Consider the following 15,339-nt stretch of genomic DNA (forward strand, 5'->3'; position numbering starts at 1 on the left):
CTAGCCAGTTAGTTAGTTCTTCCAACCAACAACACCACTTTTCCCATTCTGAGCGTTCTGTGCTGGTTTCGCCCACAGGTTATGAGCCCAGCGTTATTCTTTCGGAATAACGTCGTTTTACCCATTATTCTACTCGTCTGTCAATTTTCTATTGATTCACGAATTCTTGCGATTTTATTCGCTTTATTTACCCTTCTGTGCGATTTTCTCGCCTTATTTTCCCTTCGCTGACGAATTTCACTTTCTGACGCGATATTGGCTGCCTGGCGCGCACGAATATCACGTGGCACGCGACCGACCACCACAACCCACTGGTTTTCACGAACACCACGGAATTCCACCACAACAACAGACTTTTCAGTCACAACCACACTACAACCATACTTTTACTTCGATTTCCTCGTTCTCACGAGAATTCAACCATTTCAGCTTCGGTTTTTCGAACCAGCCCATCAGTTTCTCGTATCTTCTACGAGTATTCATTCTTCCCTTCGATTCACCGTATTTCTACGGTCGGATCTCACAATTCCACCCATTTCTCGTGTTCTTACGCAAGATTCTCCCTCCTACACAACATTCATACTTCTTCAGTACCATTTACTCATCAATACCTTCCCTTCAATACCTTCCCTTTCCAACAGCACGCGTAGGTGGCAGCGAAAGTAAGCCATCTAACGTACAGACACGCCTCCAAAGCTGCGGCCTCGGAGAAACGCCTGTGATCGAGGTGCGACCATAAGTCTGTCCCGCACTGTTGTGATACCCTCATTTTTCACTTCAAGATGTCTCAAAACGACTTCAAGACCGTCTTCACGCCTCTTCCTCGCCTGAAAGGTGAATCCAACTGGAACACATGGCGCATGCTTGTTACAGCGACCCTGCGAGGATACGACTTCGAGATATTCCTCGAGACTGACGTCCCTCGCCCTGCTGACCCTATCGCTGCAGAGGAATGGAGAAAGAACCGTAACGTCACGAATGGTCTCCTCATGAACGCCAGCGAATCGGTACTCGACAGGCTCTGCACAGCGGGTTGGGTTGACGATGGAAACCCTTACGAATTGTGGCAGGCGCTCGAGAAGCACATTCCGAGAATCTCACAAGACGCCACAGCTGCCCTTGTTGACGAGTTTGCCAAGACCACCGCCAACGATCACAAGACTCTTCACGATGCCCTCAATCGCTGTCACCACCTCAGAAAGCGTATTGAGACCATTCACGGTCGTCTGCCAGACTCCTTCCTCGCTGTTTTCCTCCTTAACTTCTTTAAGGACCGACTTCCCGATACGTACAAGCATTTCACATCGAAGGGCGCCACCCATCCCACGTGGAATGAGGTGGCTGATACGATTTACACGCTTGCCCAAGACGAGGATCAAAAGCGCAGTTATGCCACTATTCGCAACACACCTGGAGGCAAGTCTGCTGGCAGTGGGGGTCCTGCCTCTCCAGCCGTCACCACCACCGTCACCTCCACTGTCACTGCCTCCAAGGAAAAGAAGAAGTGCGACCACTGCAACTGTGATCACGAGACCACAAAGTGCTATGTCGCCCACCCCAATCTCATCCCTCTACACTACGTCAACCGGGATAAGTTGATTGAAAAAGCGAGAAAGCACGTGTGTGGCGATCGCTGCCGCTGGGATCAGCCTACTTCTGTTGATGGCACCCGCCAGACTGTTGTCAGAGCGTCACCTGCCATCTTGGGTCAGTCTGCCCTTGCCTCCATCGCCAGCCCAGCAGTTTTCACTGCTGCCCGCGATGACCTCATCACCCGAGACGATATCGTTCTCGATTCTGGTTGTACTACTTCAACCTTCAACAACTTGCGATATTTCGTCAAGTACGCTGAAAAGAGCGATTTGACACCTTCCACTTCTGCCTCCGGCGCCCCAGTCCGGTCACTTGGCGTGGGCACCGTCTTCTTCCAGACCCAAGACCCCACCAACCCTGACGTTATTCACGATTGGACACTTCACAACGTTGAGTACAACCCTTCCAGCCCAGCCAACTTACTGAGCCCTGGAAAACTTCGTCGTGATCACGTGGAATATGATTGGCAGACCTCAAGCCTCATACACGTGACACAGCGCACTTCCCTTGCCAAAGTTCATTGGGTTTCTGACGTCTGCGTCGTTGAGACTCATGATACTGGAAATCACGTGCCTCGAGATATTGCTGTCAGCCTCGCCGCCTTCCGGGCTACCCAGCGACCGTCTCTTGAACTGATGCACCGCCGGCTGGTTCACGCCCACCCATCACGTGTTGTGGAGGCTTGCCGCCGTGTTGGCATTCGGTTCACAACGTCAGAAATTGACGCTTTCTTCTGTGAGTCTTGCCATCTCAGCAAATCCACTGAACGGATTAGTCGAGACCACCCACTTCCACTTACGAGTATTGGCGATGAAATTCACCTTGATCTCGTTGGTGTTCTTCCCCTATCAACAAAAGGGAACCGTCAGGTTCTACACCTCATGGATAAGTATAGTGGTTACCACTGGGTTGTTTTTCTGCCCAACCACAAGTTTGCCACCATCCTGGCAGCTATCAAGAAATGGGATACTGAATTCTACAGTCTCACCGGCCTCAAGCCCAAGGTTTGGGTTTCTGACAATGCTCCCGAGCTAATCAAGGTTTTCAACGACCCCTACTTCGAGGGTACTCGCCACAACACGACTATTGCCTACACGCCTTCCATGAACGGTACTATTGAGCGTGCTGGTCGTACCATCGTCGAAGGCGCCCGGACACAGCTGATTGACATGTCCCTTCCAGAGGAACTGTGGGATTACAGCATCGATTCGGTGACTCAGATTCTCAACCTCTTGCCCACACCCTCCAAGGGTAACTTGAGCCCTCACGAGATCATGGCGAGAGAGCTGAACTTGGCTGCTGAACGTGAGGCCCCCCACATTGAACATCTCCGAACGTTTGGCTGTGCTGCCTACGTACACAAGAAGGGCCCTCGACGCCCTATGCGCTCTGCCAAGATGGAACCACGAGCAATCAAGGGATTCCTCGTCGGTTACGGTTCTCTTCGTGGCCACATTTACTACGTTTACCTGCCTGATCGAAAGGAGGTTATTCGCTGCAGAGATGTTCGATTTCGTGAGGAACCGCACAAGACAGTGTTGCCTCCAACTACTGGCACACCCAACATTGATGAAATTGAACATGATGCTGCGTTTGTCGAACCAGATATCATCATCCAGTACACCATCCGTCAGAAGCCTATTGAAGGTGAAAAACCCGTGACTGGTGATCCCAAACCAGATGAGACCATCGTTGAAAAAGCGATGGCACCCACTGATACACATCTCATGTCTCCGCCACCAGAGAACCTGTTGGAGACCACTGCTACACCTCGTGACAGCATTACTAACGAATTGAATGATGACGAATTCGTCGCTTCCGTGGAAACAATGGAAACTGATCACCAGGACCCTGATTCCCTCTCCACGATTGTTGAGGAAGCAACGAGTCAACCGGCAGAGTCCTCTCGACCTCGCCGCGCCTCAGCCCAGCGACCACCTGGTCACTACCGAGCCGCCAGTGGCGTACGCTCCTATGCTAAAAAGACTTTTCTATCTGCTGACATTCCAGCTTCACTAACTTCTCGTCAATTCTCTCTCAGCGTGCTTTCTGCTACTGCCCTTTCGAAAGTCCTACCCGACGGCGTGGTGATCCCGAAGTCCTACCGTGAGGCGCAGAAGAGCCCACAGTGGCCCCAGTGGGAACAAGCCTTCGAACGAGAGATGACTCAATTCACGGAAAAGGGGGTTTACGAAGTCGTTTACCCACCACGTGACGCTAAAGTCCTGCCCGGCAAGTGGGTATGTGACATCAAAACCAACAAAAACAACGAAATCGTGCGCTACAAGGCCCGATATGTGGTTTGTGGAAACCACGAGAAAGGTGACTGGTCATCGCAAGAGGTTTACGCTGCAGTTGCCTCTGCCACCGCAACCCGCCTTTTCTTCGCAGTTGTCGCACTTCTCGATCTTGAATACGAAGTATATGATTTCGACACTGCTTTCCTAGCCGCCTCGATTCCAGAGGGGGTTAAGGTGTACGTCCGGCCCCCCGCTGGCTACGCCACTGCAGACAACAAGGTTTGGCTGCTCCACAAGGCACTCTATGGATTGAGAAAATCACCACTTTGGTGGTTTCGACTTATCAAGGGTGAAATGGAACGAATTGGCTTCACTGCTGTTGATGGGGAGGTTTGTCTCTTCGTCAATCACAAGATTAAAGCGTACGTTCTTATGTACGTCGACGACAACGCCATCGCCGCTCCCAACAAGCAAGTCATGATGGAAGTTCGTCGTCTCCTCGAGAAGGTCTGTTCTCTTAAAGACCTCGGCGAGGCTACCGATTTTCTCGGTTTCCAGATTGAACGCGACAGAGCTGCCGGTAAGATTTTCGTTTCCCAAGCCAAGTACGCAAAAGCAGTGCTTCAACGATTCGACTTTGATGGTTTGAGTGCTGTCAAGACGCCTATGGCGACCACTGACGATCTGCCCGTCACCTGGGACAAGAACGAGTGCTCGCTTGACGAACAACAACTTTACATCGAACAAACCGGCTGCCTTAACTTCCTGGTGGCTGGAACTCGCGTTGACATGGCCTACACCGTCAGTAAATTGTCACAGGCGAATTCAGGGCCTTCTAAGGCCCATCTTCGTGCTATTAAGCACTTATTCCGATACCTCAAGGGCACCGTTTATCTCGGTATTGTACTTGGAGGCATCCCCACGATCAACGAGTTGGGGCTCTACGCTGCTGCAGATGCCTCTTTCGCTGACAACAAGCCATCACGAGTCTCGACAGGTGGTTACGTCGTCTTCCTCGCTGGTGCGCCGATTGCTTGGAAGTCAAAGAAACAGACTTTCGTGACTTTGAGCACCACGGAGGCTGAATTCATCAATCTCACACCTACGGCAATTGCTGTGAAGTGGATCAGACGTTGCCTCTCCCAACTGCTCGGCAAACCCATCACCACGCCTACTATCATGTTCACTGACAGTGCCAACGGCTACGACAACGTCATGAACCCACTCAACGAGGCACGAACCCGCCACATCGACGTCCGATACAAATGGATCATACAGGAGGTTCACACTGCGAAAAGCATCGAACTCCGACTCATCAAGGGCGCTGATATGGCCGCCGATGGACTCACGAAGCCACTGGTTGCGGTCAAACACAAGGAATTCGTTCGTTTGTTGGGCATGGCGGAGGGATTGGATTGAGAGGGGGATTTTGAGACTGTGGGACTATTGATATTGAGACTTCGGGATTCGGAGGATTTCACGGCCTCCTATTGGCCAGGTTTAACCGGTAATTGACCGAGTTTTCTAATAGTTGAGAACTCCTCGGATTTGGAGGATTTGGGACTTTTCCTGTATTTCCTATTATTCTACTGCTTTTTCGCTGAGGAGTCTGAGAGGGGGTGTGGGTGGCAGGCCTCGCCGGCCCGTCACGTGGGCTGACGGCCGCCACCACTGGTCTTAGCCAGCCTCCACAGCCCTCTAGCCAGTTAGTTAGTTCTTCCAACCAACAACACCACTTTTCCCATTCTGAGCGTTCTGTGCTGGTTTCGCCCACAGCTAACCTCTGTAATGGTGAAGTGACTGGCCTACTACCTGTAGCTGACAGAACGGACCGCTGTAATTCAGGTAGATTCTACTATGTACTCCCTTGCTTTGACACACTAAGTCTTGTTTAACCTTTTCCCTTCGACCCTTCAGCAGCTAACAATACCCAAGAAGCTTAAAATATTAAAAAGATAAATTGCTAGCATTGAACACTATAAAAGAAATATATTTTCTCTAAAATCAAGTGAAGTAATTAAACGTTCCTATACTAAGAACCTCTCTCTCACTTTCATGCCTCTCACTAAAAAAGAAACGAACAAAAAAAGACCCCCACTAACTCGCGACCAGTGTACGTACTTTACGCGGTCTTTTGTTGTCCCACCTCCCGGCCGAATCATTCGATCCGAGGGAGCATGAGCTGCCTTTTGGCCCGTGCAGAAGCTGTGGCTGAGCAGCTGTTGGCGCAGTATTGTACACTAAGGCGTTAAATCTTTGTGGACCGAGCTTGACCTCATCGCAAAGAGTAGAAGCTCCATCTAGCAGCTTCAGCACATTTCCAATTCCTCCCGACAGGAAGTCAACTGGGGAAAACGAAATAGCCCTTTCCAACACCCACACACTCACCATACACAATCTCCTACCACAAAGCGATTCTAGAGAAACATTACATCTACAATGTTGACTCCCACGAGCACTTTCGCTCTCCGCATGGCCGGCCATGGCGCCGCCCGCGCTTCCATCGTCTCTTCCATCGCCCGCACCACCGCCACCACTACTTGCCCGTACTCGACCGCCGCCGCCGGGAAGAAGCCTTGCGCTGCCCGCCCAATTGGCCTGGCTCCCTCCTCCTCGATCGCCCGTAGCAGCGCCGTCTTCTCCTCCGCTCCGTCCTCCATCATCGCTCGTGTCGTCCGCCAGCCCTGCTCCCAGCGCTGCAACGCAACCGCCGCGGCGTCGCAAAAGTCCGCCGCCCCCGCTGCCGCCCAGCAGGGCGACAAGCTGGACTGGAACTCCTTCTTCGCTCTGCGCAAGTCACGCCGTAGGTGGCAGCTTGGCTTCAGCGTCGTCTCCTTCGGCGCCTCATTCGTCGGCGGTGCTACTGTTCTCGCGACCGGTATTGCGGACCCCCTGGTAACCCAGATCCCGCTGGACCCCTTCATCACCATGGGACTTATGACAATGAGCTTCGGCGCGCTGGGATGGTTGGCCGGTCCGAGTCTGGGATCGCTGGTCTTCTACACGCTGAACAAGAGGTGGAAGACCCAGATGACGGCTGTATGTTCTCCTCCTACCTGCCCCCCCTTGAGTCACCTCCGCCGGACGCATTGCTAATACCCAGTTGCAGAAGGAGAAGGAATTCTTCGCCCGCATCAAGAAGAACCGTGTCGACCCCTCCGTCTCTTCCGTCGGTAACCCTGGTAAGTCGCATTCTCCGGGTCTTCCCCCAGCTGCACTTTTTACTGACTCCGATAGTTCCCGACTTCTACGGCGAGAAGATCTCCAGCGTTGCGGGCTACCGCCAATGGCTCAAGGACCAGCGCGCCTTCAACCGGAAGCGTGTCGCTTTCGTGTAAAATCACCATCACATTCACATCACGGCTCGACAGCACACGGTTTCTTCTACTGGTAAGGTTAATCAGGGTCATGGCTCAAGTTGGGCGTATGCCGCCCTTCTCTCTTTGTAGCAATAGGGGTATCGCGTGGGAAAAGTATGTATCATGACAAACAGTGCCCCCTGTCAGAACAAATTCAACTTTTTTTTCTTTTTAATAAAAACCTCCCCAGGCACGCAGGTATGCTTCGTGTGTCGACTCGCTCATGTGAATGGTAGCGTGGGATCGATCTCGGCTTTCCACGCCCTCATGCCTCCTTTGATATCGCCAATGAATCGTTTTCCGTTGCCGTCCAGCGCGAGGTCTTTAAGGCGCTTCGCGGCAAGCTGTGAGTCATTTCCGACTCGGCAGACGAGGTAGATGGGTGCGTCTTCGGGGAGCTCTGCAGGTAGCCATTCGAGCTGCGGCGGGGTTCCGTCGTTTGACGGCTGCGTCTGCTTCATAAATGTTGCAATGGGTATGCTCACGGCGCCTTCTATGCTGCAAATGTCAAAGTTCTCTCGCTCTCTGACGTCTAGCAGGAGATGCTTGACTGTCTTGTCTTTGCGGGCGCGCTCGTACTCGGTCGCCGTGATTCGCTCCTCGGGCCCCAAGACACTAACCGGGGCGCTGACGCCACAGAAGGAGATGTAGTCTAGGGACCCAGACCGCAGAGTCTCGAGTGACAGCGTTGATACTGCAGAGCAAGCGAAGCAGTCCTTCCTCCGTCCGCGCATTCTAACTGACCTGAAAGGACCCGATGGCGCAGCCCCTGAAAAGATGAGAAGTGAAGGGGCTGCAGCTTCTTTTACCTTCACCTCGGGATCCACAGCGCCTGCGGCGACAAGTTTGATGGCCTCGAGAGCCTGCAGGACACCCATGGCTCCGACGACAGGTCCGAGGATGCCGCCCTCGCCGCAGCTGACCACGCTGTCCGGTGGCGGCGGCTTGGGGAAGACGCAACGGTAGCACGGTCCGCCATCTAGGCTTCCCTGCGGCGCGGCGGGAGAGTTGAGAATAATGAGCTGGCCGTCTGTCCGGAAAGCCGACGCCGAGACGAGCGGCTTTTGAAGGAGCACGCAGATGTCGGAAATGAGGTAGCGAGACGTCGGATGATCTGTACAATCAAGGATGATATCGTACTGTGAAACAATCTCTTCGGCGTTCTGCGGCGTCAGGTGCGTCTTGTGGGCACGATATGTCACAGTTGGGTTCAGACTAAGGCCATCAGTGCTGAGCGCAACGAGAATGAAGTAGATGAGACCCACCCCTTCAGATACGTGATTGCGCTGTCAACCTTGAACACTCCAACCCTGTCTGTTGAGTGGGCTATCTGGCGGTGAAGATTAGACACTTCGACCACGTCCCCATCGACGAGACCGACGGTACCGGCCCCTGCCCCGGCGATGTAAGCGGCTGCGGGGCATCCAAGGCCGCCGGCGCCGATGAGGAGGACCTTTGACTTCTTCAACCTGAGCTGGCCTGTTGGAGGTAGTTAGCATACAGGATCATGGCACGAATATTCAAGTCAGGCGCCGACCTTTCACTCCTACTGCCGGGATGATTAGCTGACGCCCATATCTCTCACAATCCTCCGCTTGCAGGGGCCATTTCCAGGGTTGCTGAGCTGGTTCCTTAACATCTTGAGCTTCCCTCTCCGCTCTCGCAAGCTCTTCTTTCAGTCCCCGGAGCTCAGACTCTGCTTTAGCGACCCTTTTCCTCAAATCCTCGACTTTTTCCATGATTCTGTTGGAGCGATTTGGTGCTTTTGGTGGGATGAGTAACGCAGAAGCGGCGAGTCCCCCCCGGTCTCTTGTGCATTTTATACAAAAGTCGGAGGTGCCACGGCCGACTGCCGACCCCACGGATTCAAAAGGCCCACTTTAATTATACCCCCACCATGGAATTTTTGAAGCTTTGCAGTTTCCCAAACTTCGCCAGCGCTTCTTCACCGTCTGGCATTCTTGCGCCGAACCAACTCAATCCGTTTTCACAGCTCCAAACACCGAGTCTCAACGCTCAAAATGGTACTTTTGAATCTATCGACCTGCTTCATCATGTATGCTAACCCTTTCAGGCTCCCGTCGTCCCCTCAAACACCCTCTCGGCCCGCGAGAAGCGAATGGCCCGAATCCGCGGTGACATTCACCCCCTCGCCCCCCACAAGACGCACCGCGCCGATGCCCAGGTCGACGATAGCTTCCTGACGAACAAGAAGGACAAGCGCACGATGAAGCACAGTGCCTTCGTCAGCAAGATCCACAAGGCCAACAAGACGCCCCTCAAGCGTCGCCGCCCCTCCAAGAAGCTCGTCACCACAATGGAGTCCCTCGTCGACGCCCTCCCTGACCTCGACGAGTCGTCGCAGAGCCTCGAGCAGCTGCGCGAGGGCAAAGTGCGTCACAAGAGTCTCAAGAGCAGACCCGGCGCCCTGAAGAGGAAGGAGAAGGTCGTCAAGGGCGAGATGCAGAGGTTCGGAGCTAGCATGGCTGCCTTGGCCGCCGTTCCCGGTGCTCCCGCGCCCGCTTCTGCGTCTGCCGAGGGCGGTAATGCCGCCATGGCCGATGTCGGGAGTGCGGGTGCGGCGGCGGATGCCTCGAGCGCGACGGCGAACCGGTGGGCTGCGTTGCGGAAACACATTTCAAACACCATGGAGCAGAACCCCATGTTCAGCAAGTAAGCCGCCGCTGGCGTGCACTTGATTCGAGTCGCGGGGTTGGATGCGTAGTCGATGTCAAGGGCTGGCTTCCCCATTGTACTAGGATAAACCTGGTAGAGGGGTTAGGGATGGATTGACAGATGCCTGGGTTCCTGTCAGTTGGAATCGATGCATCATATGCGGCGTTATCACCTGGTCATCAATGGCTATTTCCTCCCTGTGGATGAAGAAGGGTAGCCTCCATCACATCATCGCCAGGGACATGGGGTGGAAATGTCGAAAGACCCCGTTTAGGGCGAGTCTTAATGGTTACGGCACCGGTCGGTCGTAAGAGTACGAACCAGCCTCACAATTTCTTTTTCTTGTTTGTCATTCTTAGGTGACGAAACGTTGAAGTGGTTGTTGCAGACTGCACATTTCATGGCGTCATCCAGGAATCATGGACTCAAGGAGGCTTATATAATGGCCTGCCTCCCCCCCCAAGCGGCGGCAGGCAGGAGAGGGACCTGACCCTCAAGAATACAAGGAAACAAAAGATACCCAACCAACACAGATTCAGACTTTCAATAGACAAACTACTACTACTTTTCACCATGTCGAAAAACTCCTGGGCCCAGAGCGACGAGAAGGCGTCTGACAGACTTCCTGGCGACGCGCCCCAGGGCCAAGTGTATGATGACTCTTACACTACTACAAAGTCCGAGGCCGTCCCGGTGACCAAGGATGATGCCGATATCGAGGACCCTGTTGACCCCGCGACGGCCGACTCGGATAAGCAACTGGGTGAGTTTGGACTGCAGTTGGCGGACGAGTAGTTACTGATTCTTGTAGATCGGGACGAGAGAGAGGCTATCGACAAGTCCAACGTCGTCAAGGAAAAGACTCGACATGCTAAGCCTGCGAATGGGACTTATCAGGAGCCGAACGATGATGATTTGGGCTTGACGCAGTAGATGTTGGAGGGACTTGTACATTAGATGAGGTTTGAAGGAATGATTATTCTCATTTGAGCTACATTGGTTTTATCTTGGTGATATTGTTTTGTGATATTTGCGCCCTTTTGTGATTATGGTTATTTTCGTTTTTTTTTTTTTTTTGGTAATGGGATCTCGAAGTTGAGAGATGTTTTTGGAGATCAGCCTTGCCAACTTCCAGTTGTTTTCTCGACTCACGGGAACCATATCAAGCATGCCCAAATTGAACATTATCAGAATTTAATTTAAAACTTGTCATTTGACGTTATTATCGTACAACTATCATAACAGCAGAACCAACCAATCCCTACGATAGCTGATCCAACTTCTCCTGAGCCCGCTCCTTGGCCTCATCAGACACGCCGGGGTTGTTGATGCTCGCTTTCAAACCGCGGGCGCTAAGTTCACAATCGTAAGCTACGGTCAGGTTTTCGTGTTTGAACAGTACTTACACATTTCCCGGATCCTTTTGGCCGTCATTCTTGGTCGTCTGGCCTCCGCCGGACTGATCATACGGCTCGCCAATGTCATTGAGGACCTGGCGGGAGTGCTCCTTGGCTTCATTTGAAACTTCTACATTCATCGTTAGTTATGTCCAGACCTTTACAGCTCTTTTAAGAAGCGTCGGGGCGTACGGGGGTTGTTGAGCGTGGCCTTGTGGCCGCGGACTACGTTCTCGGGGTCCTTCTCCGTGTCGGCGGAGGCGGGGACCTCGCGGGGAATGTCGCTGTAGTCGTCCTGGCTGGCCATGTTCGAAATCTGGTATGTGTATTCTTTGTTCAGCCTATGTTTCTGGTGCCTCCGTCACTGGTTATGCAACGGCGTCATCTTCTTTTCTATGGCTGAGGTTACAGCTGGATATCCCACGGTGACTTCATCTTTACACCCCAGACCTCGAAAAAAAGAAAGCGTGGGCAGCGTGGTGCAACCTTTTTGTGCCTCTTGCACACCATCTACGCTTGTGTATTGTCACCTATAGTTCGTGGTTTGGCCGTCATTTTGAGGTCAGTGATGTACGCTTTACCTAACCCCAAGACAACGCGAAAATGGCTTCCGTCAGGGTGGTGGAAGGTACGTTGCTCGACCCGCTTTTGAGTTTGTAAGTGATCTGAGTTGTTTGCCATTCTCGAAAGTTCTGGAGGTCGATATGGTTGCGGCTACATGTTTGTCACGTCTTTGGAACCTGGAATGATGCTTTTACTGATAAGCTACGGCTTGCCACCTCCTCGGATGTGGGACATGGATTCTCTACTTTATCATGTAGTTTGTTGAGAATAGCGGCGTAGGAAGAGTAGAAACGGTGGGCTTGAATGGAACCAATAATGTTTCCATTGTTAGTGTCCTGCGCCTTGCAGGTAAATTCTAAGACGCCCATTTGAAGCCGAATCCCACATCTCCGCGCATTTTGAAATAATCTGATGATGCCGGTGCCATGTGCTCGGCATCTGGGCCGACAGTGGGGCCGGCGATTTACACGATTCCCGGCCGAGCTTGTTTCTCAGTCATTCTCGCAAGGCTGGATTGCACATCTGAACAAACCTCTCATAGTTCAATAGTATCACTCCCATCAAGATACGAACATCATTACCATTTTACCCTCTCACGACTGCAAACAGAAACACTGCCGAGACGCCCAGACCGGAGGTTTTGCACCGGGACGGCCCCCAGCAGGATCTCACATCTCATCTCCCCTGCTTGGAAGGGGCCCGTATTGGCCGCCTAGGCCCCCGATCGCCGCTTATACCTCGCGTGCATCAAGACCCGATCGTGGACCGCGGAGGCTCTGCCAACGATCCGGTGTGCCGGTCACATAAACTACATGCGACGCTTGCCGGGATATTAATTGAAAATACGACCAAGTTGCCTCAACTACCCCGCAGGAAACGCCATTTTCGTTGTTCAAAGGGAGGAGAAGCGCGATCGAAATCGACGGGCTCCGCGCCATTTAGAGACCCATAAATTGATGGCATCATAGACATGCAACGGACCGCCCATTGCAGGAAAAAGAAATAACTGTAATTGCGAAAACACTCGCGGTTGGAAAACCCCAAGCGAAGAAAATGCATACCCAATGTAATTGAGGCCAAGCACAGGCAAACAAGCCGTAATGATCGACGAATCGGTTGAGTGGGCTGGCGGTTTTGACGCTGGAGTGATGTCAAGCCTAGCCCCCTCGATGGATCCTGGGCCCCTCGTCCCGGTGTTAGGGGGCACCTCGCCCCTTGCTGGGCGTCCATTGAATGGGTGGTGATTGTTTCCGTGGTGATTTGATGAAGCGATGCGATCTGGGGTAAGAGTGTGTGTAGATGAGGCTCCGTCGTCATCATCCGGTCAGCTAACGTGGAGATCGTCAGGAGAGGAGGTCGGGACTGGGTTGCTTGCCTAACATCAACGTCACCGTAGGGCAGGCAGCGCGGGCTTTCTTGCGTTTGCTTTGCTTGTTTGTCGAGTGGAAAGAAAGATATAAACCCCAAGACCATCCAGCTTTCATCCGGACCTTTTCTTCTCCATCATCCACCAAGTTCTACGATATCAAACGATTTTCACACAACAGTCATACTCATAAATCACTACCCAACACACAACCCAAAATGAGCAGCAACAACCCCGGAAACTTTGCCAACCGGTATGCACATTCAAACCCTTTCTAAGCATCAACGCTGACCAAAACAGCCCCAAGGAGGAGGTCCAGGAGATCGCGGCCAAGGGCGGCCACTCCAGCGGCGGCAGCGGCGGCAACACCCACAGCAGCTCCGGTACCCACTCTTCCGGCACCGGCAACTCCAACCCCGGCAACTTTGCCAACCGGTATGATCCACTTTGCCGACTCTGGTCCGGATGAACGCTAACACTAAAATAGCCCCAAGGAAGAGGTCCAGGAGATCGCGGCCAAGGGCGGACATTCCAGCCACTCTGGCGGTTTCGCCAGCATGGACGCCGACAAGCAGGTACGTTTTTCACTAGGCTACAAAAATCTTCGTTGCACTGGCTAGATTCTAACTCTGTATTTTTAGCGCGAGATCGCGTCTGAGGGCGGCAAGGCCTCGTCCGGCTCTTTCGAGCCTGGTTCTGAGAAGGCGCGTGAGGCGGGCCGCAAGGGCGGTCTCTCGGGCGGCTCCAACTAGAGTTTGTTGCGTGTAATATGTTCTCGCGATGAGAACGATGTACTATAGAAGGAACATGAGATATGAACTTAAGGGCGACGTGCCCGAATGTAGGGTCCTAATGAGAATCCAATTTTTAAACATTTGGTCTGTTATTCGGGTGTTTGTCGACGTTTGGACTGTGGCCCGGTCACTTTGGATAGAGTCGCATTGGTCTATGACCGTTCATATGTTCGGGCCATGCATCTTTCGATTTTGTATTGTTCTCCATATCTTTCGGGGTCTAAGTCTAGACCTCGATAAATGGGTCCACCATCTGAGTTATCCTACTTTTTCACAAATTTTCTTCACCGCCTCTAGCATAAAAGTCACGATGCTAGCTGGCAGTTCTCATGCTCTGATATTCATAGGCTAACAAATACACTAGTCTACCACCTCCACCATATCGGACAGCCGGCTGCCAACGGGTGGCATCCCTCGGCCCCCGAATCGAAAATGGTGGAAACGAAGATTTCCTTGGCGCCCAAGTCTAAGCCTTATCCTCCTCGGCAATCGCCGACCGGTGTGATTTTCCTTCCCTCCCCCACCTCCCTACGTACCAGTCCTACGTACCAGTCCTACGTAGTAGTCACACGTCCCTGCGCAGGCAGCCAAAGGAGGGGGGTCTGCAAGAGCTGAGACTGCCCCCTGGACTGAGGGCGCGGCGTACTATCCGACTCGCGGGGCACTGTTCCGTCAGTGGCAGAAACCAGTGGTGTCCCAGTGTGGTTTGGCGCCATTGTCGTTCTGTCTTCGCCGAGCCAAAAGAAGAATGAAAAGACGTACTACGTAGGTAATTCTGCGAAGTAGCTGTAGGCCTGCTGCAGCGGCAGGATTTGCCCCAGGTGGGTGGTATCCTTCCCCCCCAAGGGAGGTACCGGCGCATCGTAGAGGCCTGCAACGGTGACGTAGACGAGGTGAGACCTAAACCTGAACCCTCAGCCTGTCTTTCACCTACTTTCTTTCTTATGGGGGATGTGTCATCGCGGAGGGTTTTGAAGTGACTGAGGCGTCCTAGGAGAAGGAAAATGGCAGCTTGGTCGACGATTGGAGTAAAGGGAATTGCCACGGATAAAGTAGGCAAAAGAATAGCTAGATGACCTTGGCAAGACGGATTTAAGTGAGGTGGGAAAAGAAGGTTTTCCTAGTAGTAAGGATTGGTGTCGTCACCCCTCTCTTCTCTCTTCGCCCGTCGCAGTCATTTGTCACAGGTCTCCAAGCCAACATACCAGATCCAGACAAACAGGTGCTGAGGGGGGGAGGCGTTCCAGATCTCAGGCCATTCTACCGCCTAAACCATTCCATTCCCAGAAACTCTCTTCGTTTGTTCATCGCGGGGGTGATCTACCACACCAACCCGGGTTATCGTTCTCT

The 15,339-nt window shown here is 52.8% G+C and overlaps 7 protein-coding genes across 7 annotated transcripts; 5 read left to right on the forward strand and 2 right to left on the reverse strand.

Annotated features, from left to right (window-relative positions):
* Positions 1 to 782: 782 nt before the first annotated feature.
* Positions 783 to 5,252, forward strand: CTRU02_205189 (reverse transcriptase domain protein; the record flags this gene model as incomplete). Its single annotated transcript, XM_070204514.1, has 1 exon — positions 783 to 5,252. The coding sequence occupies one exon, from the start codon at positions 783 to 785 to the stop codon at positions 5,250 to 5,252; it is 4,470 nt and encodes a 1,489-aa protein (XP_070061618.1).
* A 1,020-nt stretch (positions 5,253 to 6,272) lies between these two features.
* Positions 6,273 to 7,171, forward strand: CTRU02_205190 (uncharacterized protein; the record flags this gene model as incomplete). The annotated part of the gene is made up of 3 exons (XM_036724229.1): positions 6,273 to 6,872; positions 6,943 to 7,015; positions 7,071 to 7,171. 3 exons carry the CDS (start codon positions 6,273 to 6,275, stop codon positions 7,169 to 7,171), a joined length of 774 nt encoding a protein of 257 aa, XP_036583857.1.
* Positions 7,172 to 7,413: 242 nt separating this feature from the next.
* CTRU02_205191 (molybdenum cofactor biosynthetic protein) lies at positions 7,414 to 8,931 on the reverse strand (the record flags this gene model as incomplete). Its single annotated transcript, XM_036724230.1, has 3 exons — positions 7,414 to 8,407; positions 8,458 to 8,671; positions 8,730 to 8,931. The coding sequence occupies 3 exons, from the start codon at positions 8,929 to 8,931 to the stop codon at positions 7,414 to 7,416; spliced, it is 1,410 nt and encodes a 469-aa protein (XP_036583856.1).
* A 282-nt stretch (positions 8,932 to 9,213) lies between these two features.
* CTRU02_205192 (uncharacterized protein) lies at positions 9,214 to 9,869 on the forward strand (the record flags this gene model as incomplete). The annotated part of the gene is made up of 2 exons (XM_036724228.1): positions 9,214 to 9,216; positions 9,264 to 9,869. The coding sequence occupies 2 exons, from the start codon at positions 9,214 to 9,216 to the stop codon at positions 9,867 to 9,869; spliced, it is 609 nt and encodes a 202-aa protein (XP_036583855.1).
* A 572-nt stretch (positions 9,870 to 10,441) lies between these two features.
* Positions 10,442 to 10,801, forward strand: CTRU02_205193 (uncharacterized protein; the record flags this gene model as incomplete). The annotated part of the gene is made up of 2 exons (XM_036724227.1): positions 10,442 to 10,631; positions 10,680 to 10,801. 2 exons carry the CDS (start codon positions 10,442 to 10,444, stop codon positions 10,799 to 10,801), a joined length of 312 nt encoding a protein of 103 aa, XP_036583854.1.
* Positions 10,802 to 11,129: 328 nt separating this feature from the next.
* CTRU02_205194 (conidiation protein) lies at positions 11,130 to 11,572 on the reverse strand (the record flags this gene model as incomplete). The annotated part of the gene is made up of 3 exons (XM_036724226.1): positions 11,130 to 11,220; positions 11,275 to 11,395; positions 11,458 to 11,572. The coding sequence occupies 3 exons, from the start codon at positions 11,570 to 11,572 to the stop codon at positions 11,130 to 11,132; spliced, it is 327 nt and encodes a 108-aa protein (XP_036583853.1).
* Positions 11,573 to 13,413: 1,841 nt separating this feature from the next.
* On the forward strand, positions 13,414 to 13,947 carry CTRU02_205195 (conidiation-specific protein 10; the record flags this gene model as incomplete). The annotated part of the gene is made up of 4 exons (XM_036724225.1): positions 13,414 to 13,448; positions 13,496 to 13,630; positions 13,683 to 13,770; positions 13,837 to 13,947. 4 exons carry the CDS (start codon positions 13,414 to 13,416, stop codon positions 13,945 to 13,947), a joined length of 369 nt encoding a protein of 122 aa, XP_036583852.1.
* Between the last annotated feature and the right edge of the window lie 1,392 nt (positions 13,948 to 15,339).

The sequence above is a fragment of the Colletotrichum truncatum genome (genome assembly GCF_014235925.2).
Source record: "Colletotrichum truncatum strain CMES1059 chromosome Unknown Contig_0003, whole genome shotgun sequence".
NCBI lineage: Eukaryota > Fungi > Ascomycota > Sordariomycetes > Glomerellales > Glomerellaceae > Colletotrichum > Colletotrichum truncatum.